Raw genomic sequence first — 20,590 nt, 5'->3', positions numbered from 1 at the left:
GAAGAAAAAGGGAGGGACTCGATGGCGACGCGCGAGAGTTCAGCACATCTCGACGAGATTGGAAGAGTGCGGACGCGGTGCTCTTCTCAACGTCCGTGATTGATCAGAAAGATAAATTTGCCGAGCTGGGGGCTATCAACACAAAGACGAGAGCTCCGAGAAATGTATACAACTCGAATTTCACCGACTGCCGACCTCTTCAATCTCGTGCGCTCTCCGTTCTGCTCAATCACTAGTCACGGCACCCCTTCCTCACTCATCCAAGGAAGCTCGTACTCGTCCTTGAGATCCGGGTCGTAGATTCCGTGCTGGACAGAGCTGACCTGACTAAGCGCGTCGCTGTTCCCTTCGATCCGTCTCGCTCCTTCTCCCCTCACTCACCAAGATCTCTCTTCCCTACTAAAATCTTCTACCGAGGTAATGGCCGTTAGTAGAAAGGAACGAAACCCCGTTGCAGCATCAAATAAGGCCTCAGGCCTAATATCTAACCCTGCCTTTCTCGTCGGGAAGGTCGACCTCTGCAAGGTTTCAATGGAAAACCAAACGACGCGTCTCACCTCAAAACGAAAGCGGATGAAAGGAAACGAACGAGCGTGGATGGATGTATCGCAGCAGCCCGACTGAGTGAAGAAAGAGATGGCGGTCTCGAAAAGATGAAGGCGCGGTAGAAGAAAGAGGGGCAAAAAGACGTTCGATAGAGTAGACGCGCCGACCAAGAGAGAGATAGAGAGAGACAGACGAGCGCAACGAATCTAATAAAGAACGAGCAAAAATGGAAGAAAGGGTGGATGATGGGATGAGAGGTGATACATAAGAATGGAGGGGAAAGGGCGGAGGGATGGGATGGATGTCTAAGTTTGAGAGAGAGAAAGAAAGGATAGAGTCGAAAGATGTAGAGAGCACAACGCGCACGGGCCGAAGGAGGGAAAGGTTGGGTCGAAAGCTTGAGGCTTGGGTTTTTACTTTCCTCCAGCGGTCTTGAAGAGGACGAGACCTCCGAGGGCGATGGAGTATCCTGGAGAGAAGGAGGGAAGGAGAAGAGAGGACGCGTCAGATTCGGAGGGAGGAGCCTCGAGAAAGGTGAAGAGAGCGCAAGGAACTGTTGACTCACCGAAGATCTGAAGAGGAGTGATGGAGGAGTTGAAGAGGAGGGTCGACGAGGAGATGAGGAGGATGTCCTATAAACGGGAAGGGAAGGGACGGAAAGTGAGCTTCCCTCGTTTCGTTCTCGCTCAGACTCCGTCTCGATTCGTTTCTGACTCACCTTGAAAACACCCGCCAAGGTCAAAACCAAACCCGAGCTAGCTCCAATGAGGAACACGGCAGCAACGTTGAGGGAGAACGCAACGGAAGCGTTGGCGGCGAGGATGAAAGGTCCGACTCGAAAGATGGCGTAGAAGGGCTCGAGTCCCTCGGTGAAGGGCAAGATGCAAGCGTTGATGATGGCGCAAACGGGAGAGTAATAGTAGAGGGAGACCAGAGGATCCATCTTGAGTCCGTGGAGGAGGACTGTGGGAGGCAAGGAAGAAGTAGGAGGCGTGAGTGAAAGGGAAGGAGGGAGGAGGTGAGCTCGACGAGATGGAAAGCGAAACGAACCTTGGATCATGACGAGTCGGCTGAAGGAATGAAAGGAACGAGAGAGTCAGCTTTGACGTTCTTCGAGTCTGCAGGTAGTGTTCGAACACGTTCGAAAACTCACGAAGACTCGAACTGTAGAAAGGACGGGACGATGAAAGGTCAGCTTCAGCTCTCTTCAACGCAGCTTCGACACTAACGCCTCCTGAAAGTCTCGCTCCCTCCCACCTGTTTCTTAAACCCAAACTCCAGAAAGAGTGAATACTCACAGCAACAGCGAGAACCTGGCAGGTGAATCCGAAAGGCTCGAAGAGCAACTCTCCGTAGGCGGCGAGAGCACATCCGATCGAGATCATGGCGATGATAGCGACGAGCTTCTGGTTGGGCTCTGCAGATACGAAGAGACGACGTCAGAGTCAGTTCGAGCTGTTAGAAAGGCGCTGAGGTGGGTGGGCAGGGAACGAACCTTGGAGTCGGAAAGCGAAGGAGATGAGGAGAATGGCGACGGGAGTGAAGGCCTGTAGAAGCGGAGATCAGCTCTCTCGTTCTTGTGGATTCAATGCGAGATCGAAGGAGCTGCTGAAAAAGCCGTGGAAGACTCACCTTGAGCATCTGAATGAAGGAAACCGACAGCGAGAGGTAGGCCATGTTGGAGAGGATGAGGGATCCTGAGAAGAGAGCTCCGATGGGAACGATGGATCGAATATACATGTCCCTCTGCAAGAACACAGTGCGAAGAGATTACGTTCGAGTCAGTATATGTATACGAGCCGATGAGAGGAGGCGAGAGCGCGTCGACTGGGAGGAAGGGAGGAGGGAGGCGGAGGTCGAGGAGAAACTCACGGTGATCTTGACATCATCCAAACCTCCCATCAAGGGAGTGAACTGCTTGAGAAGACGGGTTCCTCCGGCCTAGATTGGAGTTGTAGGCGAAAGGCGAGGCGAGAAGAGAGGGAAGAGGAAAGGTCGAAGGTCAGCTCGAGCTCATCCGGAAAACGAACTGTTTGACTTCGACGGAAGAGGAAAGTGATAGAAACGTACAGCGACGGCCATGTGGAAAGTAGTCAAGAAGATGGGCTGATATATTGCAGCGGAAGGGTCGAGGGCGAGAGTCAGCTTCTTGTCTCTCGCATTGTCACTCGAGGAGGGGTGGGCTGAGGTCTCGGAAGGAGGAGAACTCACGTAAGGGAAGTCGAGCGTATCGAAGAGATACTTGTTGAAGAGGATAACCGACGACGAGAGAGCGATCTAAAAGAAGCCGAACAAGATCGTGGTGAGCTTCTTCGCGCTTTGGGGGGAGGAAGGAGAAGGTTGGGAAGGCGACGAGAGAGCGTGGGGAGGGAGGGCGAGTGCTGTCGATCGAAGGGTCGGAAGACGCGATAGGTCTGCGGAACGGGAGTGCGAGAGTCGGAAGGACTTACCCATATGGGAACTGAGATGGGGAAGAAGAGAACGAAAAAGGTCAGTGTTCGGCTTTGAAGCGAAGAAAGGGAGGAGAGAGCGAGATTGATAGTTTGAGAAGGGAAAGGCGGGGAGACGGAAGGCGCTGCTGAAGGATGGCGATGTGAGACTGGCAAACTCTGCTTGTTTTCGGAGCTGTTTCTCGAGCTGATAGATATGCTGGAGGGGTGGAGGAGGAAATGGAGTGAAAGGAGGTAGAGAAGAATGGAGGAGGGGCTGGAAACCTTGTCTGTGAGACTGGCGGAGGGGAGGAGGAGAGAGGAGGCGCGGTGGTGACCACGTTCCTTCCTTCGTCCTTCCTGCACTCGTCCGTAGAGACAGCCTCGTAGAGTGGAAGAGGACGGAGTGTATGCTGCGAGCATCCAAGTCGCTCAACTAGCTCTCTACGAGGAGAAAAGCGCGTTCTCCTTTGAAGTCCATTCCGTTTTAGACCCTCCTCCTCCCTCTCCTCCCCTCCCTCTCTCCCTTCTCGCTCCCTTCTACAGACCCAAAACGCGTCCAAAGAAACGCTTGTACTCACTGATAGCAGCTGCACTGAGACCTTTCTTAGCCGGGGGAGCTCCAGTCTCTCCGTAAGCTTCCTGTCCTTTGACCTGTTGGAGTTCGATGTCGGCGGCGGACTCGATGTTCTTCTCGACATCCCGAGGAGAGTGCGACATGGCGGAGGATAGAGGGAGGGTGGGAGGTGGGCAAAAGGAAGGTGGGATGGGAAGGGGAAGGGGGAGATAGGAGAAAAGTTGAAGAAGAGGGTGTTGATGGTTGAAGGGGAAGAAGAAACGAACCGAAAGAAGGAGCTCTCTCGCGTTCGGTTTCGTTTCGTCTCAGACACCCGCCCGTCTTTTCGTTCCCTTCAAACACCCACACACCCTCCCTTCTTTCTTTTCTCTTCTTCCCTTTCCGAGTCCCTCGACGATGACTTCTGCGTCGTGGTACCAACACGCTCTCCGTCGCTACTTCCGTCGATCAACGTTCCTCCTCCTCCTCCTCTTCCTCGCCATCAGCTACCTCGCTCTCTCAGACTCCTCCCCTCAAGACGAATACGACGACTACGACCCAACAGGCCACTCTCCTTCCCCAACAGGAGGATCTCTCTCCAACCCTCCACCTTCTCGACCTCCAGGATCGTATGGAATCACCGATCTCAAACGAGCCATGGGCAGGCTGGGAGGAGGAGGAGGAGGAGCTCAAGGACCTGCTCGAAAGCAGCTCGAGCTCACGCCGGAGCAGAAGTTTACGTGCGATAGCTGTTTGAGTGAACCTGAGAGGTGTAGCGTGTATGGATCGTGAGTGATCCAACTTTTTCTTTTCTTTGTTTTCGGTTGGGGGAGAGGAGAAAGGCGGGAAGGGAGAGGTGTCGCGTTCCATCCGAGCTCAATGAAGCGACCCGCTCCCTTGAAACTTCCGATACAAACTTCCGAGTGTTCCTCTCTCTTTTTTTGAGCCGATATGAAAAGCTGACCCTATTCTCTTTTGTATTCTTTATGATTGCAGTCGGAACGTGGACCTCTCTCGAGCGTTCGACGGCTCAGGAGATCGGATCCAACGTCTCCTCAAGAAGCTCAAGGCTGGAGAACCCATCATTACTGCTGGTTTGGGAGGATCAAGTGAGTCTTCTCTACGACCTCACAACTCTTCTCAACAACCCTTCAACAAATCTTCACAGCTCAAAACACAACACAACAACCGTCGTTCAAACGAAGCTGACCTCTCCTCCCTTCCCGTCTCCCCTCCCGCTTGCCCCATCAAGTCTCCATCGGTCAAGGATGCGACTGCAGCCCCTGGCACGAACAAGTCCACACCTGGATCAACAAGACCTTCCCTCATCCGGATCACTTCCATTCAGACGGAGCCGTAGGAGCAAGAGGAAGCGATTACTTCAAGTGAGTTGGGAGCAACGATGTTGAGCTTCGTCTTTCCCTTCCCTTCTTCTCTCTCCCCCTTGGCGGAGGAGAGAAGAACTGTTTGGCGAGTCGAAGTTGACAGATCCTTACTTTCTTTATCGTCTGTTTGTGTGCTCGTTAGGTTCTGTCATGTAAGTTCACTCGACCTTTTGGTGTTCGGTTCGAGGGAGGGGAGGGACGGAGGAGAGGGGAGAGAGAAGACGCGAAGTTCTGAGCTCACCACGATTCTCTCTCCCCTTCTTCGCTTTGAAATCAACAGCAAGAGCATATAGATACCAAAGCCGATCTCGTTCTCATGGAGATGTCGGTCAACGATTTCAGAATGTGCGTTTTGCGTCGTTTCCTTTCTCTCTCCCTTCGGTCCAAGACTCCTCCTTTGTCCCTTCTCACCGTTTAGCTCACTCGCCTCTCCCTCTCACCCGCGAATACTGACTCGTATTCTCCTTCTGATTCGCTTCAACACAACACAGGGGCGACGAAGCCTTCGAGAACTTTGAAACCCTTCTCCGATCGATCCTCTCGTACCCCAACAAACCAGCGGTGATCATCCTGCAGACGTTCAAGCTCGATGGGGTCATTGCGACGGGAGGAGACTCGCAGATGACGTTGGCTCAGTACTATGATGTTCCGTGAGTCCGGACGCAGATGAGAGGGAGAGAGAGGGACGAGGAGGAAGGACAAAACTGACGCGTCCGTTTTCCCTTTCGCCTTGATTGGTTTCGTTTTTGCAGTGTGATCTCGGCTCGAACGTGGCTTCTTCCTATGCTGATGCGACAGCCGGAGCTGCTGCCGAAGTTTTTCAACTACTACGTGAGGCCTTTCGTTTCCCTCTTTGGTAGCCTCGCTCGCTCGCTCTCCCTCCGATCTTCGAGTCGACTCGAGCGCTGACTCTTCAACCTGCCTCTCATCGCTTCCTTCCGCTTCTGTATTTCTTCCCCGTCACCTATTTCTCCCCGCTCACTCAGATCTACGAACACGGAACCAACAAACTCCTCGACCGACACGACCTGCTCCATCCCAACGCCGACGGTCACAAGTCGATGGCCGATACGATCATCATGTACCTTGCTCAGCAGGTAAGTTTCGAGTCCTTCCGTTCTTCTTGATGCGTGAAGAGGAGCAGGTACAGAGGAAGAACCCGAAACTGATCGACCCGTTCGTTTCGTTTTCCCCCAGCTCTGCTTCCTCAACAACGACCGACCCATCGTCGCTCCTTCGACCTTAGAACTGATCCCTCAGAACGTTCACAACATCGATGTGCTTCCCAGGGTGAGTTTTCATTCCCCTTCTCCTCGCTCTCAGTCCCAACTCGTTTTCGATTCAAACTCGACGCGTCCCCATCCTGACCTCCTTCCCTCCCATCCCCTCCCACCCACCCTTCCACCTCCCGATCCAATGCACCCAATCCTCTCACCCACCCACCCACCAGATGAGACTCAACCGCCAATTCGAAATCACCGGAACCGAAGCTGAACTCCAACCGAAATGCCTCTCCCTCGACACGCCCGAGTCGCCTCTCGTCCCCATCGCCTCGCTCACGCACGGGTGGGAGCTGTGGGAGATGCCGGGGACGAACGGGAGGAAGAAGTTCTGGAGAGGGCAGAAGCCGGGGGATCATATCGCGTTCGAGATGGAGATTGTGACAGGGCAGGTGTGAGTACGCAGGAGCGAGAGAGGAGGAGGGGGGTTGGGATTGGGATTGGGGCTTGGGTTTGAGGTTTGAAGGCGTTTGGATTTGTTGAGCGTGTGATGGAGTTGGGGAAGGAGTAGGAGGAGGAGAGTTCGGCGCGGACGAGCTGACCTTCGCTCTTTCTTTCCCTCGTCGCATCCAGTACCGCCTACTTCCTCAAATCGGCCAAGTACAACCTCGGATCGATGGATTGCTGGATAGACGACGATAAAAGTAGACTTGCTCGACTTCAGGGGTGAGTCCTCGGTCTTCGTTGCGCTCGTTGAGTCGTCGTACTGACCGCGTCGCTTCTTTCTCTCTCCTCCCTTCTTTCTCCGCCTTCGTATCAACCCCGAATGCTGCTTTAAAACGGTACTAGCTGGTGGAGTAATGGGCAGAGTGTCGGAGAGAAAATATTACTTCCCTATAATCTTCGAGCTAGACGGAGGGAGGACGGGAGGAGGAGGAAGGGAGGACGCGTCGCCTCCTTCCCGACTCCTTTCCCGCCCTTCCTCCTCGGCTGCGTCCCCTCGTTCACCTTACTTACCTCTTCCTTTCCCATCTGGTTCATCTATATACAGGTACAAAACCATCTTCGACGGAGGCATCGCTCCTGGAAAGAGGATCCTTCACTGCGAGGTGAGTTCGACTTCGACCCCTCTTCCTTTCGTCGTTCTCGTCCTGACCCTTCTTCCCTCCCACAGATCCTCGAATGGTCCGACAACCCCGATCGATCCCTTCACGATTTCCTCTTCATCGGTCTCTTCTCAGTGTAGATGGGTTTGGGTTTCTGCGGGTCTCGTCGTCGCGTCGAGTCAACCTCGTCGCTCTTTTCTCGTTCTCTTCATCTTTGCTTTTTTGTATCTGAACCTTCCCTTGTCATCCACATACCTCCTATCCTCTCGTTACCGTTCTTTTTACCGTCTATCCATCGATCTTTTGCTCGTCAACCACCTTCCTAGCAACGGGTCGCGTAACCTGCTTTCTCCTCTGCGCTGGCTCGTCGTTTTTTCGCCCGTCTGCTTCTTGCCCCTCAACTTGAACAGTCCTTCCTCCCTCTCTCTTTCTTCTCCTTCTGTCGCAGTTACCAAGCCATGTCTAACAAATCAGGATCCACCTCTCAAGGCCTCAAGAAGGCGCGTTCGCTTCAAGAGCTTCATCTCCGTCGATTCCCTTTCTTCCTTCTTCTCTCCCTCTGATCCTTCACTGACCCGAACTTTTCCTTTCCATACAACAGGCTGCCAAAGCACCTGCTGCTGCTCCTCCCTCGTCGTCGTCTTCTTCGGCAGCCAAATCCAACCCTTCCCCCACCTCGAGGGTCGCTCCAACCGGTCTCGTCAGCGGAGGCTACGACAGCGACTCGGATGCTGAGGGAGGAGGGAAGGAGAAGAAGGGCATCGAACTGTTCTCGGTTTCAACTCGTCTCGCAAGAGCTCAAGGGATCGGATCGACGCGTCGCGTCGAGTCCTTCTTTTCCCTCTTTCTTTCCGCATCAGAGCTTCGTTTCTCCCTCTCCGCCAGGTTCAGTACATTTTACTCCTACTCCCTCCATCCTCGTGTCTTTCTCATCTTCTCAGAGTCTCGAGGACTCTTTGGGAAAACACGTCGCATTCGACGCGTTGTCTTTCGTAGTTTTCCCGTGCCTCTTCTTCTGTTTCTTGTCAGCACCCGAAGCCCACCGTCCACCCTTTGCTCGGATTCTCTTTCTTACCCTCGTCATCTTCAGTTTACACATCGCTGTTCTTTTTCGTGGTCGTCCTCGAGAGGAAAGGAGGGGAAAAGAGTTGGGTGTGGGCTTTGTCGTCTTTCTTAGCTCGAAAACCCTCACCGGACTCTCTTTTGTTCGAGCACTGAGAACAGATCGATACCCTCAGGGTCACGAGACAAAATCTTCGCGGATATCGAGGTGAGTCCGAAATAGTTTGAGTCGGAGGACGAGCCGAAGCCTTTCAGCCCTCGAGCTCGCTGCCCTTCTTCGCTTCATCTTTCTTCCTTAACCACCACATCCCTCTCATTCGAATGTCAAAGGTTTGTATCGTCACGGGAGCATCTTCGGGTGAGTCAGAGTTTTTTTTTTTGCTCACGTTTCTGCGAGCCTTCGACGAAGAGATCAAAAGAGATGACCTCGTCCTCCTCCCTCTCCCTCCTCTTCTCTGCAAACCCTTTTGATCTTCCCCGTTTGTTCCAATTCACTGAGCCTCTCGTTTCTCACCTCGTCGTTGACTTGAACTTCTCTCAGGAATTGGACGAGCCTCCTCCGTCGCTCTTTATCGAGCAGGTCATCGAGTCGTCCTTTCTGGGAGACGAGCTCCCCAACTCGAGGAAACCGCAGATCTCTGCAAGAAGGAAGGGAGCTCAGGAGATACTTTGGTGGTGACCTCAGATATCAACACCGTCGAAGGAGTAAAGACGCTGTTCGTTGAAACGATCAAGAAGTTTGGTGAGCTCGATTTTGCTTCGGATTCGACCGAAGAAGGAAAACTGAATCTTTTCCTCTCTTTACTCACTCTGAAGGTCGAGTGGATATGGTATTCAACGTGAGTAGACGACGTCCCTCTGGCTTGGGTGGTCGAGAAGCTGACATCTCGCTGTTGTCTTTCAAAGAATGCTGGGCAAGGATCTTCCGCCGTTCCCGTCGAGGACGTTCCTCTGTCGACTTTCGACCTCGTCATGAGCGTAGATGTTCGAGCTGCGTTCATGATCACTCAGGAAGCTGTTCGCCAAATGAAGTCGCAAATTCCTCAAGGAGGGAGAATCATCAGTTCGTCTTGCGCTCCCGACGCGTCTCGATCTCACCATCGCTCACGTCCTCTTCACCTCTTTCCAACAGACAACGGATCCATATCAGCCCACGTCCCTCGAGTTCAGTCAACACCCTACACGATGGCTAAGCACGCTATCTCCGGTCTCACCAAGTGCACTCAACTCGATGGAAGAAAGTTCAACATAGCTTGCTCGCAGGTCGACGTTGGAAACGCGACAACGAACATGGGAGGAAAGGGAGACCCGAGGGTAAGCTCACATTTCCGAGTATCTTCCTGTCATCTTTCTCGTCACTATCTTCTCTTTTTCGCTTTCTCAGAAACAAGCATCAGGCCATCTCCTCGTCGAACCATCCTTTCCTGCTTCCGACGTCGGCGACGTGATCGTTTACATCACTTCTCTCCCGTTGACTACAAACATGTGAGCAACGTCATCATTCACTTCCCAGTAACACTTGAATGACTTCGTTTCTCACTTTCAGCGCAACGTTGACGATCATGGTGAGCTTTTCGGTCGAACCGACACGCGACGCGTCTTGTTTCCACTCATGAACTGACTCTCTCTCTTGCCTCGATCAGGCCACGAACATGCCCTACGTCGGACGCGGCTGATCGGTTCTCGATCTCCTGTAATCATAGCCACTCCCAAAAGAGCGAGCGATTTTCATGGAAGTTGAACGATGGAGGAAAAGCGACTGAGAAAACCCTCGACAAATCCTCTCCTGGGCCTCGATGTGGGTATCTCTTACCCAGAGGAGCATTCCTCTTTCCACGGAGAGGCTTGTAAAATATCTCCCGGAGCACGACTTGACGCCTTCGTGTTTTCTTTGACCTCTTTGCGTCTTCTCGACATTGGTCTTCCCGTCCTTCGCTCGTCTCCTCTCCTCCCTTCAATCCCCCACTCGTCCTGTCCTTCGTTAGCGGCCTTCGACCAGCATTCTCACTGCTAAACCTAGATTTCTACCATCCCGAGGATCATCTCACGGAAGCTCATCCAAGGGAACGCAGAAATGAAAGGCTGAACGTTGAATTTCGCTCCCCTTCTTCCCCAGTCAAACAACCGGCTGCTCTCTCCCTTCTCCTCGAGAGATCCCCTCGGAAGCTACTGCTCTCCATGAAAATCTACAAACTTGCGTGAGACAGTTCACAGCTCCAAATAGACGTAGAAGGAGAGGAAACGTCTCCCGCTTTCGTTCTCGCCGCGGCCCTCGTTGTTGTTCTTTCCTCTTCGTCTCTCTCCATTCACCAGTTTGACCGGCTTGACCTCTTTGACCCTCCCTTTTTTCAGCTTATGCTCTCGGGCTGACTGCTCGTGACCTGCGAGCTCCCCTCTTCTAATCATAGAGGAGCAACTGCAGCGGGTTTGCGTTTGGGATCTGCTCGTCGAGGCGATCGGGTTTCGCGGAGGACGCGTCGTTCGGAACCTTTCTTCTCTAATCAATTCAGCAGCAGCAGTACTCACGATCCCCGAGGGAGGGGAAATTTCCTTGGAGGCCCTTGACTTCTGGTGAATTCTACGTTTCGGGCTGTCTTGCACATCTGGATTTCATCTCCGATCATGAGTCTGAAGGTCGCGTCTGCTCCCTTGCTCTTCCTCGTTCGCCTGCGTTCTTTCGATCCTCTCTTTTCTTCCCTTATTGATCTCGTAGACTCTAGACCGAAAGATCGACATCAAGCTCGCCTCGAAAACGGAACGGTGGCGAAAGACGAGCCATGTCCTCCAGCAGCCCAGCTTCCCGCTCCCTCTCCCGCCTCCCCTCGCTTTCTTTCCACCTTCCCTCCGCCGACAGCTCAAGCACGCAAGGAGAGATTTGATATCGCGATAACCGAGCTAGGTGTTGCTGGGGTCTATATACATGAACGAGAAAAGCAGCTGAGCAGAGAGAAATAGAAGTTCGTTAGAGGGTAAATGATCTGAGGGTTTTAGGAGATGAGGATGAGGAGAAAATATGCAAAGCGACGAGATGAGAGGGAACAAAAGAGAGAGAGAAGGAAGATAACAAACAACGAGGGGAGGAGGAAAGCGCGAGAAGTTACATAAACGAGAGGGGAGCGGGAGGTCGAGAGAAAGCGAGCGATGGATGTGTAGGTTTGTAGAAGAGAGAGGGATGAAAACGATGGATAGACCTCATCTCCTCCTCATTCTCCCCAGGTCCCACGCGGTTCTCCCTCACCTCAGGAGCATCAACTCTCTGGAACGTCCTTCAGCGTCCTCGATCCTTCTCCCGAATCGACGAGGTTGGCGAGGGTGTCGGGTAGAGGTCGTTGAGAATTCGAAGAGAGGAGAGGAGAGGAGGAGTTGGTTCGGTACTGAGGAGGATGGTCCATTCGAGGCATGAAGGGAGGGAGGGAGGAAATCTGTTGTGGTTCGTGATGAAGGATTGGGTTTGGGTTGGCTAGTCGAGGGGAGTACGAGGAGTTGGGAAAGGGCGGGAAGGGTGGTTGCTGCTGCTGCTGGTAGTGTTGATGATTCTGCTGGTGCTGCTGCTGCTGCTGCTGCTGCTGCTGGTGCTGTTGTTGTTGTTGTTGTGGGTGCATTTGGAAGGGAGGGAGGGAGTGAAGATGGTGGGACGACGCCGAAGGATGAGGGATGTAAGGGTTCATCGGAGGCGGGAAGTTGTTCGAGTACGGGTTGTAGCTGGCTGGGTAGGAGGGGTAGTTTTGAGGAGGAAGAGGGTAGGGAGGTCCAGAAGATAGGAAGCGTTGTTGCTGAAGCTGCTGAGGTTGAGTCCAGGGAGGGAGTTGAGGTTCTGGTCGTCGTTCTCCCTCGTCTGATTCTTCCGACCCTTCGTCCAAACCCAACATGCTTCCCCCCTGACTCCTCTCATCCACCCTTCCACCGTTCGATCCAGGGTAAGAAGACGAGCCGATGTTCCTAGGGTCGTCGTCCTGTTCCCTCGTCGAGAACGTCCCTCGTCCCTTCGACGACGACGCAGACGCGTTTCCTGAGGCCGATTTTCGACGCGTCCTTTTGGAGGAGGGAAGTGGTGAAGTGAGGGAGGCAGGGCTGACCGAGGAAGTCTTGGACCTCGTAGGCTTCTTCTTGGATCGGTTGCGAGAGTACGATTCGGGAGCCTGAAAAGGGAAGGGAGAAGAAGGAAGGGAGGAAGGAGATCAGGGTCGAGAGAGGGATGGTGGAGAGGTACGCGAAGGCGAAAGGACTGTCTGATGGAACTTACGTTAACATCCACAGTCCAGTAACCTGAAGAAAGCAAGCAGAAGAGTGTCAGTCCTGTAACAAACCGAGCAGAGAGAGGGAGGAAGAAGATGCCTCGCGAAGGGACGTTGGTGGTCAAACAAACAAACGACAAAGAACAAACGATGGCTAGCATGGGGAGGAAGAAAGAGACTCACCACCACGACCGGGTAGAGGGAAAGCCTTGGGAGCATTCACGAAGCATGGGTTCATGCTCAAGCAATGGCGAGTCGTGTTCTGCGAGGAAACGAAGGAGGAAAGTGAGCAGGGGACGAGGACGGACGAGGCGCGAAATCCAGCTCACCTTCCATCCGGGACGGTTGAGAGCGATATCGGGATGTTTTCTCTCCATAGCGTCGTAGATCTGGGACGTAGGAAGTAGTAGGCGTAAGGAGAGCCGAGGGGAAAGAAGAGGGAGGAAGAACGAAAGGGAGAGGTGAGCGGAGGCGATGGGGAGGAGGAGGAGGAGGAGGCGAGAGAAAGAGGATCGAAAAAAAAAGGATCCGAGAGGGAGGATCGTCGGTACATACCTCGTTGAGAGTGAGAGCTCCGTCAGGAGACTGTAATAAGGATCAAAGCTCGAGTCAGAGGTGCAGGAGAAGAGGTGGAGTTGAAGGAAAGGATGACCGAAGGTGAGGCTGAGGGAGGAGACGAAGGGAGAAGACTTACCTCGCCAATGGCTCGTCTGATCAAGGCGACGTAGGTTTCTTTCTGTAGAGGATCTGCATGTGAGAAGAGTATAAAGTGGATGGTTGGTCAGGTTGGATCGTTGGACCTCGAGCGCTCGAGCAAGAGAGGAGGAAGGAGAAAGGAGAGGTGAAGGGAGAAGCAGGGGAGTCGAAGAACTGACCATGTGGTGGAAGTCCAGCTGAATCGCCAGCGGACGACATCGAGGGCAAGCTTGAAAGGTTGAGGGCGGTGGGGGTGAAGTAGGGAGAGAAGAAAGGTAGGGAAGGGAGGCAAGGAGAGGGTGGAAGGTGAGGGGGAGGTCGTCGGAAGCCGGAGGTCTGCTTGTTCCCAATCCAAAATCCGAATTCCAGCTTCCTGGTTTGTGGCAAAACTGCGCAAAGCGGAAGCTGACAGGCTCAGCTTGCAGGCGTCGATCTGAAAAAGGAAAAGGAGAGCATAAAAGACGTTTCCTTCCTCGTCCTTCCTCCCCATCCGCTCGTCCTTTCCTTTTCTCCGAAGTTTGAAAAGGCACGAAGGTATCAAAATTTGCCTTTCGAACTGCTGAGGAGCTCTTCAAAGCGGGAGCGTCCTTCAAAAGCAAGAGAGAAGAGGGAGGGGGTCCAAACCAAACAGTGCAAACACGAGGTTGTTTGGTTCAACATCGATAGGGAGAGAGAACGAACGAGAGAGAGAGATGGGATTAGCAGAAGATTGATTGGCGAAGAGGAAGGAGGTCGACGTTCGTGGTAAGAGAAAGGAAGGAGAGCGAGCTGAAAGGAAGCTGAACCCAAAGTCCAAACGCTCCCTGCGCACTGAGAAGGAGCGAGTCGCCACCAACCTCACCATCCAGCAGCTCGTCCTCGAAGCGATGAAGCTCAAGAAGCCTGCTCCATCCAAACGGCGTACGTCGCTCTAGCTAGCATTCGAGAGAATTCGGGAGGGGTGAGAGCGAGGACGACGCGTCGAGGTCTTTCGGTCAAGGAGGTGAAGATGGAGTCAAAGGAGGAAGAACTTTCCCTCGTTGACACCGAATCGGCAGTAGACGTGAAGGTGATCATGGACGAGCTCAAGCTGGGGCGAGACGAAAGCAGTACAGTACTCGTAGGAAACGAACGAGGAAGAGATCGAAAGATCTGCGAGTTTGGAGAGGACTCAAGGATGTGCAGCACTCGAGTATATAGATATATACATCTAAACTTTGCTCTCTAATGCTGCAGACTTTCTCTCTCGAGTTGATGACGCGAAAGAGTAAAAGTCGTCCGAGCGTCGAGTCGTGAGAAGAAAGACGATGAAAGGACAACAGCACGACTGCGTTCAGGGAGGAGAGGTACGAGCTTTAGAGAGATGAAGACAATCGGGAGGCCGATATAAGGAGAGGGGATAAAGAGATGATGATAAGAGAAAGAACCGAAACGATCAGTCGCGTCGCGAGCTTTCGTGACCTGAAAGAGAGAACAACAGGGAGGCGTAGCATTCAATCGGTTCTTCTAATCGACCACTCCGTCAACACGAACTTATCCCAACGTCGCTCCCTCTCCCACTCCACCCATCGGTAGACACCATCCCCGTTTCCGATGAGAAACTCGCACCACGACCAACTCCTCTCCATCTCGACGTCCTCGTCCTGCCTCCTTCTCTTCTGAACCTCCTCCTCACCCCCATATCCACTCCCCTAACCCATCCGCATCGCCTTTGACGACCCACGTCCCAGCGAGCTTCCCAGCGACGAGCTCGACTCCTTCCTCCTTGAGCATCTGGACCTTCTGATCCACCAAAAGTCCCTTTGATTTCCTGACGTCAACGACCAACCACCGAACGAGCAGTAGATGCGAATTCAGGAAAATCAGCTCCATCGAGAAAAATAATGGCCGAGAGAGAGGACGCGTCCCAACGAAGAGAGACAGCGAAGGGAGGGAAGGGAAGAGAAGGGAAGGAACGACGAGAGGGACTGACTCTTTGAGGAAACCTCCCATTTCTCCTCCTTTTGCTACGACTCGATGGCAAGGAACCTTGGGACAGAAAGGATTGTTGCTGAGAGCAGTTCCTACAGCTCGAGGAGAGGTTTGGAGGTGAGCAGCGATGGCTCCGTAGGTGGTTGTTCGACCTCGAGGGAGCTGGGAGGGAGGGAGAACCAAACGAACGTCGAACGAAAGAGAAGTCAACACAGAGCTCGTTCTAGTTTTACAAGAAGCATAATTGAAAGCTCGCCTTGATGACTAGATCGTAGACCTTCCATTGGAAAGGTGTGAGAGGTTTGGAGGTTGCTGGATTGAGGTAGGATTGACGAGACGAGAGAGTGGAGGGGAAGTCGACGGTTGAAGGATCTCTTGAAGCGAGCGAGCCTGGGAGGGACGGCGGGAGCGTGTAGGGAATCACTCGAGGTGTTTTTGGAGAGAGAGAGGAAGGAATCTTCATTTCTGTGGAAAGAGGAGGAGGCGAGCTCGTCGTGGTTGGAGGTTGCAAAAGCTCCAACTCGTTCTTAATCTCATGGACGCGCTCTTCTGCGCCTCCGAGCTCCGTTGCTGAAGGTCAATTCGAGAGCTCACCTCTTTTTGCTTCCTGCTTCCCAACGACCAGCAACGAGGCCGATCACCTAGCTAGTCTCTCTTCTTATCTCCCTCCCAACAACAACTTCAAGGAATGGCCAAACCAGCAGCTCGAGGAAGAGGCCGAGGAGGAGCTTCCAAACGAGGAGGAAGTTCGACGAGAGGAGGACCTCGAGGAGGATCCACTCGAGCGACGAGAGACCGCTACGCTGTCGACGAAGGAGGAAGACCGGCGAGTGCTGTAGATGAGAAACCTCAAGGGTTTGAGGATGAACATGGTGAGTAACCAACTCTTGATCTCGGAGGGGTCTTCCGGATCAAAACAAAGGGAGGGAAAAAGGAGTTGGGCCTCTCAGCGTGTTGACCTCTTTCTTCCTTCCTCCCTTCTTCCATCCTCTACAGACGAGGACGACGAGAGTGGGGACGAGCTTAAGAAGATTTCCGTGCCTGTAGGGATGTGGGTGAGTTCAATCACAGCACTCGTCGTTCAAGACGAAGGAGAAAAGGAAGCTGACCTCCTTCCTTCCCTTCCGTTCTCTTCCCTTCTCTTCCTTTTCTCGCTTCCCTCTTCCAGGATTTTGATCATTGCGACCCGAAAAGATGGTCAGTAGAGATGACGCAACTTCCTTCCTCGGGCTCGGAGACTGACTTCCCTCCTTTCGGGTTGGTTCGCAACGAGAGCAGCTCTGGAAAGAAGCTCTCGAGGTTGAGTCTGATCAAACCTCTTCGAGTGGGTGCTCGTTTCCGTGGTGTCGTCGTCACGTAGGTTCCTTTCTGCGCCTCTCGAATCTTGCCCTCGTCTACCTCTGACCTCGCTTCGCTTCGCCTTCGTTTCCTATCAGTCCCAAAGGAGGTCAGCCCGTCTGCCCAGACGACCGAGACATCGTCCTCGCCTCAGGACTCGCCGTCGTCGAATGCTCTTGGGCTAGGTTGGACGAGGTTCCATGGACGAAGATTAGGAGTCCGAACGAGAGACTTCGTGAGTTTCATGAGCGTTGTGGATCTGAAATTTTCGGAGGGAAGGGAGGGAAGAACGAGCTCGAATCCTGACGCGTCCAGTCTCCACCCTCCCTCTGCTCTTCCACCCTCTTCAGTGCCTTTCTTGATTGCTACCAACCCCGTCAACTACGGAAAGCCTTGGCGTCTGGTTGGTTTCACTCCTCTCCTCAATCTTCTACGAGAAATCAAGCCGACGAAACGAAAGCTGACCTCGACGCCCTTTCTCCCCCTTCCTCGTCGCTCAGAATTGCGTCGAGGCCCTCGCTGCTGCTTTCTACATCACTGGTTTTGCTGCTGAAGCCGAGCTGTTGTGAGTATTCATCTTTTCCTACGCTCGATCCTGCCCTGCTCTAGCTCATCGCGCTCTCTTTCTCCTTCTTCCCTTCAGACTGTCGAAGTTCTCGTGGGGACACTCGTTCTGGGAGGTCAACGAGTGAGTTTCTGCTCCTTTTGTTCCCTCAGTTCAACCCTGGTCCATATACAAGCCAACTCTATCACTGAAACGCTGACCTTTCTCCGTCCTTGCTCTCGTTTCGTTCTCGTTCTCGTCTCGTTCAGATCTCTCATCACCCGTTATCTCACCTGCAAGTCCGCCGACGACGTTCGAGCCATGCAGGACTTGATCATCTCGGAGATGGAGACCGAGAGGGATGAGAGGAGAAGGGAGAAAGGTTAGTCTCGACGTTTGTCTTCTGGCGTTCCATTCCACATACGACGCGTCGACGAGACTTGGTCGTCGCTCCTCTTCTCCTCCTTCTCAAACTGTAGCTGACTCGATTCTCCATCTCTCCTCTCATTCCCCACCCCCTCGCTCGCCCATCTCGCCACCATCTTCTCCTTCCCTACCTCGCAATCGGCTCAACACCCTCCCCTCCTCCTCCTCCTCCTCAGATCTCGAGCTCGACCCCAACCACGAACCCACCGACCTCCTCGTCGAGAACCCCAATCATCAAGGAAACATGTGGGGAGCTCCTCGAAAGGCCAACAAGGCTGCCGAAGCCGAATCGGAATCCGAGGAGGAGGAAGAGGAGGACGAGGACGAAGAGGAGGAGGTGGGAGACGTGTCTGCCTACGTTGGAGTGGGAGACCTGCCGAGTTCAGAAGGGGAGGAGCAGGATGAGGAGGAAGAAGAAGAGGGAGCGGAGGAGAAGGAGGAGAGGGAAGCGGTGGAGAGGGAGTTGGTCGGTGGGCTGGAAGGGTTGGGAGTTGGTGGGGAGGAGAAAGGGGAGAGGAGTTGATCGAACTCGTTGGATCGGACCCTAGATTTAGATCATGTACTCTACTAGACTGGTATCGAGTAGGCTCACACTTGAAAGGAGATCCAGCTCGAAGCAGGCGGATGAACGAGGGCAGGAGAGACGAGCGGCCCTTCTCAGTCGAGCCTTTCCCTTGTTCTCGCTGAACTCAAGCTCGCAAGTCGTGAAGAAGGTCATGATCAAAAGAGAGTGGTAGAGGCAAAGATAAAAAGGGCAAATGATGGAAAGGTAACACGCTGATATGAAGATGGAGAAGAGTCCGAAAGAAGCACTGACAACGAGATCAGTAGGCGTCGATTCCAGCAAGCTGCCGTCCCCTAGCACTCAAGACTGGTTTGGCGGGGTAAGGCCTGATGGAATCCGAAGGGGTGTTCTTCTCATCGATGACTCTGAAGAGGATGGGATCGTGCGTCTGTTCGAAGGAAAGCGACGCGTCGACAGAGTCAGCGATCTGACCTCGATCTCGACTGCCTGGAAGGGGAAAAGAAGAGGAAAGTGAACTGACGGTAGTCCAGAGCTTCTCGATGCACTCAACCCGAAGAGCCAATCGCTCGGGCGTGATGAGAGCGGCAGGTTTGTAGCAGATGTAAACGGCGGTTCTAGCCTTTTGGCCGACTGGGGGTGCTCCGTAGTGGACGGTTCGCTGCGTAGGATGAGAGAGGATATCGTCAGAACTAGTTCATCGACCTATCCGGCGTTCAAGAGAGCTTCAAAACGAGAGAGGACGAACCGAATCCCAAAGGATCAAGTCGCCTGCGTCTGCGCAAACCTTGTGCCAGACGCAACCCTTCTCATTGACGAGCCAGTCGAGCATCTCGGGAGTGTGGTGGTAAGACTGAATTCGAAGAAACAAAAGAGGGTGTTCGGCTGAAATGGTTCGAACGGAGAGGGAAAAGGACGAAAGAAATTGAACACGAACGTCGATGTCAGTCCAACCCTCTCCCTTCTGATGATCGAACTTCTCGAAGACTTCGTTGAAGAGCTGAGGGAAAGACAAAAGTAAGTCAGCCTCGATGGATAGGAGAGAGTGACTGGATGGTTACGAACCTCCTTGGATCCTTGAAGGACCATGAGTCCTCCGTCGTCGGGTCCGTTGGGAGCAAGGTTGGCGATTCCTAGAAAGGTAACGAGCGAAGGGAACTTCAGCATCAAGTGCAGTGATACCCGGCGAAAGACAAGGGGACTCACCTTGGATGCAGTGGAAGAACTGTCGGTTCGGGGACCTGCCATCGAGGGAAGGGAGACGCGTGAGATTCACGCGACCAGATTCGAAAGAAGAGGAAAGAGAACACACTGGTCTGTGTGAGCCCATGGCTCAAAGACTCCAGCATTCTTGGGATCGGTTTGAGAGAGAGGGACGGAGAGGTTTACAGCGTCTGAGAAGGAGGAAAGAGGGAAGTAGATCAGAAAGAGGACGAGGGCTGAACTGGGCCGGCAGAATTGGGGCCGAGTCGAAAACGAGACGAAGAAAGCTTCTTCTCACCCATGGAAACCAGAAGCTCTTCGGTACCCCAGATCTTCGAAAAGACGTCGATGATACCCTGCTCCTGCCTGGCGAAAGAGAAGAAAGGAGGGCGTCAGTTCCATCGCGCGTCGCCGAAGAGTCCTCTGAGAAAGCTTCAAACTGACCTGACATCCCAGGCGAACTGTTCTTGTCCGACCCCGTAAAGGTTGACGAGACCTCCGCGGCTGACGGTTGGGAGGAGATGGGCCTGGAAGGTCAAAGGGTCGTTCCGATCGTAGCCTGAGAAAGGAAAGAGGTGGGGATGAGCTCAGGCTTTCCTTCTTCTCTTCGAGCGAGCTCTTTGTAACTCACCTAGGTTGTGGCTCTCGAGGAAATCATGGCCCTTCGAAGCGTAGGCTTTGGCGTTCTCCTCCGAGAAGGCTTTGGGAACGACAGCCCAGCCTGGGAGGGGAGAAAAGGAACGAGCGATCAGCAATTGAAGAGTTCCTCCCTCTCTCTTCTGTTTCCCTTCGACTCACCATCCTTGAAGAGCTGATCTCGGAAGTCTCCGTAAGCAGCCTCAGGGGAGTACTCTCCAGGCTTGTAGGGAGCTGGAGTGGGAGAGACGGGAGGGGAAGAAACGACTTGAACGGCGACGGGCATGGCTGAGGGCTGAAAGAAGGAAGAGGAGGAGTCGAACGATGAGCTCCCGATTGGGCAAAAGACTCGAACCGAGGCAGAGTTCCAAGCTGAAGGGACTCACCTATGCAGCGAGAGGGAGCAGAAGGGGAGAAAGAGGGGAGGAGAGGAAGGTTTGGAGGTGAAGGGTTGAGAAGGAAAAGTAAAGAGCATCTTTGAACGGCGGAAGTACTTCGGAGGTCGGGGCTCGAGGTGAGCTGCATTTTTTTTTTCGCTGCTACTAGTGTGAAGGGATGACCTTGGATGACCTGCTTCGCTTCATGCTACTCTTTAAGAGCTCACGACCCGTCTGAAGAGCGAGAAGATCTTCATCTGAAACGCTCGGGGGCGCGATGACTGGAGGACGACTTTCCCTTTTGAGAAGAAGAGGCCGGCGGCTGAGGCTTCTCGCTCCCCACTGTGCTCTCCCCGGC

General features: G+C 53.5%; 9 protein-coding genes across 9 annotated transcripts; 5 read left to right on the top strand and 4 right to left on the bottom strand.

Moving 5' to 3' along the window:
- Window positions 1–959: 959 nt before the first annotated feature.
- On the bottom strand, window positions 960–3,695 carry BDY24DRAFT_407983 (TPT-domain-containing protein; the record flags this gene model as incomplete). Its single annotated transcript, XM_076642781.1, has 12 exons — window positions 960–1,015; window positions 1,112–1,178; window positions 1,265–1,509; window positions 1,597–1,616; window positions 1,706–1,710; window positions 1,845–1,963; window positions 2,042–2,093; window positions 2,179–2,292; window positions 2,419–2,487; window positions 2,617–2,652; window positions 2,758–2,823; window positions 3,630–3,695. 12 exons carry the CDS (start codon window positions 3,693–3,695, stop codon window positions 960–962), a joined length of 915 nt encoding a protein of 304 aa, XP_076492964.1.
- Window positions 3,696–3,801: 106 nt separating this feature from the next.
- BDY24DRAFT_401796 (SGNH/GDSL hydrolase family protein) lies at window positions 3,802–7,556 on the top strand. Its single transcript, XM_076642136.1, has 14 exons — window positions 3,802–4,319; window positions 4,528–4,640; window positions 4,784–4,916; window positions 5,059–5,068; window positions 5,197–5,261; window positions 5,408–5,566; window positions 5,669–5,747; window positions 5,903–6,013; window positions 6,114–6,206; window positions 6,367–6,590; window positions 6,770–6,862; window positions 6,986–7,015; window positions 7,188–7,245; window positions 7,311–7,556. Exons 1-14 carry the CDS (start codon window positions 3,949–3,951, stop codon window positions 7,380–7,382), a joined length of 1,611 nt encoding a protein of 536 aa, XP_076492963.1. The 5' UTR covers window positions 3,802–3,948; the 3' UTR covers window positions 7,383–7,556.
- A 1,053-nt stretch (window positions 7,557–8,609) lies between these two features.
- On the top strand, window positions 8,610–10,137 carry BDY24DRAFT_401793 (SDR family oxidoreductase). Its single transcript, XM_076642135.1, has 8 exons — window positions 8,610–8,662; window positions 8,846–9,046; window positions 9,121–9,143; window positions 9,211–9,367; window positions 9,437–9,618; window positions 9,689–9,789; window positions 9,851–9,869; window positions 9,948–10,137. Exons 1-8 carry the CDS (start codon window positions 8,626–8,628, stop codon window positions 9,978–9,980), a joined length of 753 nt encoding a protein of 250 aa, XP_076492962.1. The 5' UTR covers window positions 8,610–8,625; the 3' UTR covers window positions 9,981–10,137.
- A 1,026-nt stretch (window positions 10,138–11,163) lies between these two features.
- BDY24DRAFT_401790 (forkhead box transcription factor) lies at window positions 11,164–13,711 on the bottom strand. The gene is made up of 7 exons (XM_076642134.1): window positions 13,415–13,711; window positions 13,234–13,286; window positions 13,095–13,124; window positions 12,869–12,928; window positions 12,723–12,801; window positions 12,548–12,570; window positions 11,164–12,443 (listed from the first exon to the last, which is right to left on the bottom strand). Exons 1-7 carry the CDS (start codon window positions 13,452–13,454, stop codon window positions 11,553–11,555), a joined length of 1,176 nt encoding a protein of 391 aa, XP_076492961.1. The 5' UTR covers window positions 13,455–13,711; the 3' UTR covers window positions 11,164–11,552.
- Window positions 13,712–14,102: 391 nt separating this feature from the next.
- BDY24DRAFT_401784 (uncharacterized protein) lies at window positions 14,103–14,689 on the top strand. The gene has a single exon (XM_076642133.1). It carries the CDS (start codon window positions 14,224–14,226, stop codon window positions 14,440–14,442), a length of 219 nt encoding a protein of 72 aa, XP_076492960.1. The 5' UTR covers window positions 14,103–14,223; the 3' UTR covers window positions 14,443–14,689.
- Window positions 14,684–15,805, bottom strand: MGT1 (methylated-DNA--protein-cysteine methyltransferase). Its single transcript, XM_076642132.1, has 3 exons — window positions 15,442–15,805; window positions 15,187–15,347; window positions 14,684–15,024 (listed from the first exon to the last, which is right to left on the bottom strand). Exons 1-3 carry the CDS (start codon window positions 15,646–15,648, stop codon window positions 14,886–14,888), a joined length of 507 nt encoding a protein of 168 aa, XP_076492959.1. The 5' UTR covers window positions 15,649–15,805; the 3' UTR covers window positions 14,684–14,885.
- On the top strand, window positions 15,738–17,454 carry TSR3 (ribosome biogenesis protein TSR3; the record flags this gene model as incomplete). The annotated part of the gene is made up of 8 exons (XM_076644055.1): window positions 15,738–16,057; window positions 16,354–16,382; window positions 16,464–16,541; window positions 16,622–16,758; window positions 16,874–16,926; window positions 17,024–17,088; window positions 17,167–17,211; window positions 17,337–17,454. The coding sequence occupies exons 1-8, from the start codon at window positions 16,025–16,027 to the stop codon at window positions 17,452–17,454; spliced, it is 558 nt and encodes a 185-aa protein (XP_076492958.1). The 5' UTR covers window positions 15,738–16,024.
- On the top strand, window positions 17,165–18,166 carry BDY24DRAFT_195478 (uncharacterized protein). Its single transcript, XM_076636427.1, has one exon. The coding sequence runs from the start codon at window positions 17,429–17,431 to the stop codon at window positions 18,014–18,016; it is 588 nt and encodes a 195-aa protein (XP_076492957.1). The 5' UTR covers window positions 17,165–17,428; the 3' UTR covers window positions 18,017–18,166.
- BDY24DRAFT_195714 (uncharacterized protein) lies at window positions 18,167–20,269 on the bottom strand. Its single transcript, XM_076636428.1, has 11 exons — window positions 20,018–20,269; window positions 19,851–19,940; window positions 19,664–19,778; window positions 19,518–19,585; window positions 19,329–19,410; window positions 19,223–19,257; window positions 19,082–19,149; window positions 18,954–19,016; window positions 18,765–18,869; window positions 18,540–18,677; window positions 18,167–18,446 (listed from the first exon to the last, which is right to left on the bottom strand). The coding sequence occupies exons 1-11, from the start codon at window positions 20,139–20,141 to the stop codon at window positions 18,318–18,320; spliced, it is 1,017 nt and encodes a 338-aa protein (XP_076492956.1). The 5' UTR covers window positions 20,142–20,269; the 3' UTR covers window positions 18,167–18,317.
- Between the last annotated feature and the right edge of the window lie 321 nt (window positions 20,270–20,590).

This window comes from Mrakia frigida (assembly GCF_051309035.1).
Source record: "Mrakia frigida strain ATCC 22029 unplaced genomic scaffold BDY24scaffold_39, whole genome shotgun sequence".
Classification (NCBI taxonomy): Eukaryota; Fungi; Basidiomycota; class Tremellomycetes; order Cystofilobasidiales; family Mrakiaceae; genus Mrakia; species Mrakia frigida.
Note: the sequence above shows the minus strand (reverse complement) of the source record. Positions and strands in the feature narration are given on the sequence as shown.

Excerpts from the sequence above, each read along its gene's own strand:
- BDY24DRAFT_195478 (XM_076636427.1), top strand. The coding sequence starts at position 17,429 with ATGAGAGGAGAAGGGAGAAAGGTTAGTCTCGACGTTTGTCTTCTGGCG.
- BDY24DRAFT_401796 (XM_076642136.1), top strand. The coding sequence starts at position 3,949 with ATGACTTCTGCGTCGTGGTACCAACACGCTCTCCGTCGCTACTTCCGT. Across the intron at positions 5,262-5,407 it reads TCGGTCAACGATTTCAGAAT|GGGCGACGAAGCCTTCGAGA; the intron begins GTGCGTTTTGCG and ends AACACAACACAG. Across the intron at positions 7,246-7,310 it reads AGAGGATCCTTCACTGCGAG|ATCCTCGAATGGTCCGACAA; the intron begins GTGAGTTCGACT and ends TCCCTCCCACAG.
- MGT1 (XM_076642132.1), bottom strand. The coding sequence starts at position 15,648 with ATGAAGATTCCTTCCTCTCTCTCTCCAAAAACACCTCGAGTGATTCCC. Across the intron at positions 15,348-15,441 it reads TCTACGATCTAGTCATCAAG|CTCCCTCGAGGTCGAACAAC; the intron begins GCGAGCTTTCAA and ends CCTCCCTCCCAG. Across the intron at positions 15,025-15,186 it reads ATGGGAGGTTTCCTCAAAGA|GAAATCAAAGGGACTTTTGG; the intron begins GTCAGTCCCTCT and ends CGTTGACGTCAG.
- BDY24DRAFT_195714 (XM_076636428.1), bottom strand. The coding sequence starts at position 20,141 with ATGCCCGTCGCCGTTCAAGTCGTTTCTTCCCCTCCCGTCTCTCCCACT. Across the intron at positions 19,779-19,850 it reads CCTCGAGAGCCACAACCTAG|GCTACGATCGGAACGACCCT; the intron begins GTGAGTTACAAA and ends TTCCTTTCTCAG. Across the intron at positions 19,017-19,081 it reads TCCTTCAAGGATCCAAGGAG|CTCTTCAACGAAGTCTTCGA; the intron begins GTTCGTAACCAT and ends TCTTTCCCTCAG.
- BDY24DRAFT_401790 (XM_076642134.1), bottom strand. The coding sequence starts at position 13,454 with ATGTCGTCCGCTGGCGATTCAGCTGGACTTCCACCACATG. Across the intron at positions 13,287-13,414 it reads AGCTGGACTTCCACCACATG|ATCCTCTACAGAAAGAAACC; the intron begins GTCAGTTCTTCG and ends TCTCACATGCAG. Across the intron at positions 13,125-13,233 it reads TCAGACGAGCCATTGGCGAG|TCTCCTGACGGAGCTCTCAC; the intron begins GTAAGTCTTCTC and ends TCCTTATTACAG.
- BDY24DRAFT_401784 (XM_076642133.1), top strand. The coding sequence starts at position 14,224 with ATGGAGTCAAAGGAGGAAGAACTTTCCCTCGTTGACACCGAATCGGCA.
- BDY24DRAFT_401793 (XM_076642135.1), top strand. The coding sequence starts at position 8,626 with ATGTCAAAGGTTTGTATCGTCACGGGAGCATCTTCGG. Across the intron at positions 9,047-9,120 it reads TGAAACGATCAAGAAGTTTG|GTCGAGTGGATATGGTATTC; the intron begins GTGAGCTCGATT and ends CTCACTCTGAAG. Across the intron at positions 9,144-9,210 it reads GAGTGGATATGGTATTCAAC|AATGCTGGGCAAGGATCTTC; the intron begins GTGAGTAGACGA and ends TGTCTTTCAAAG.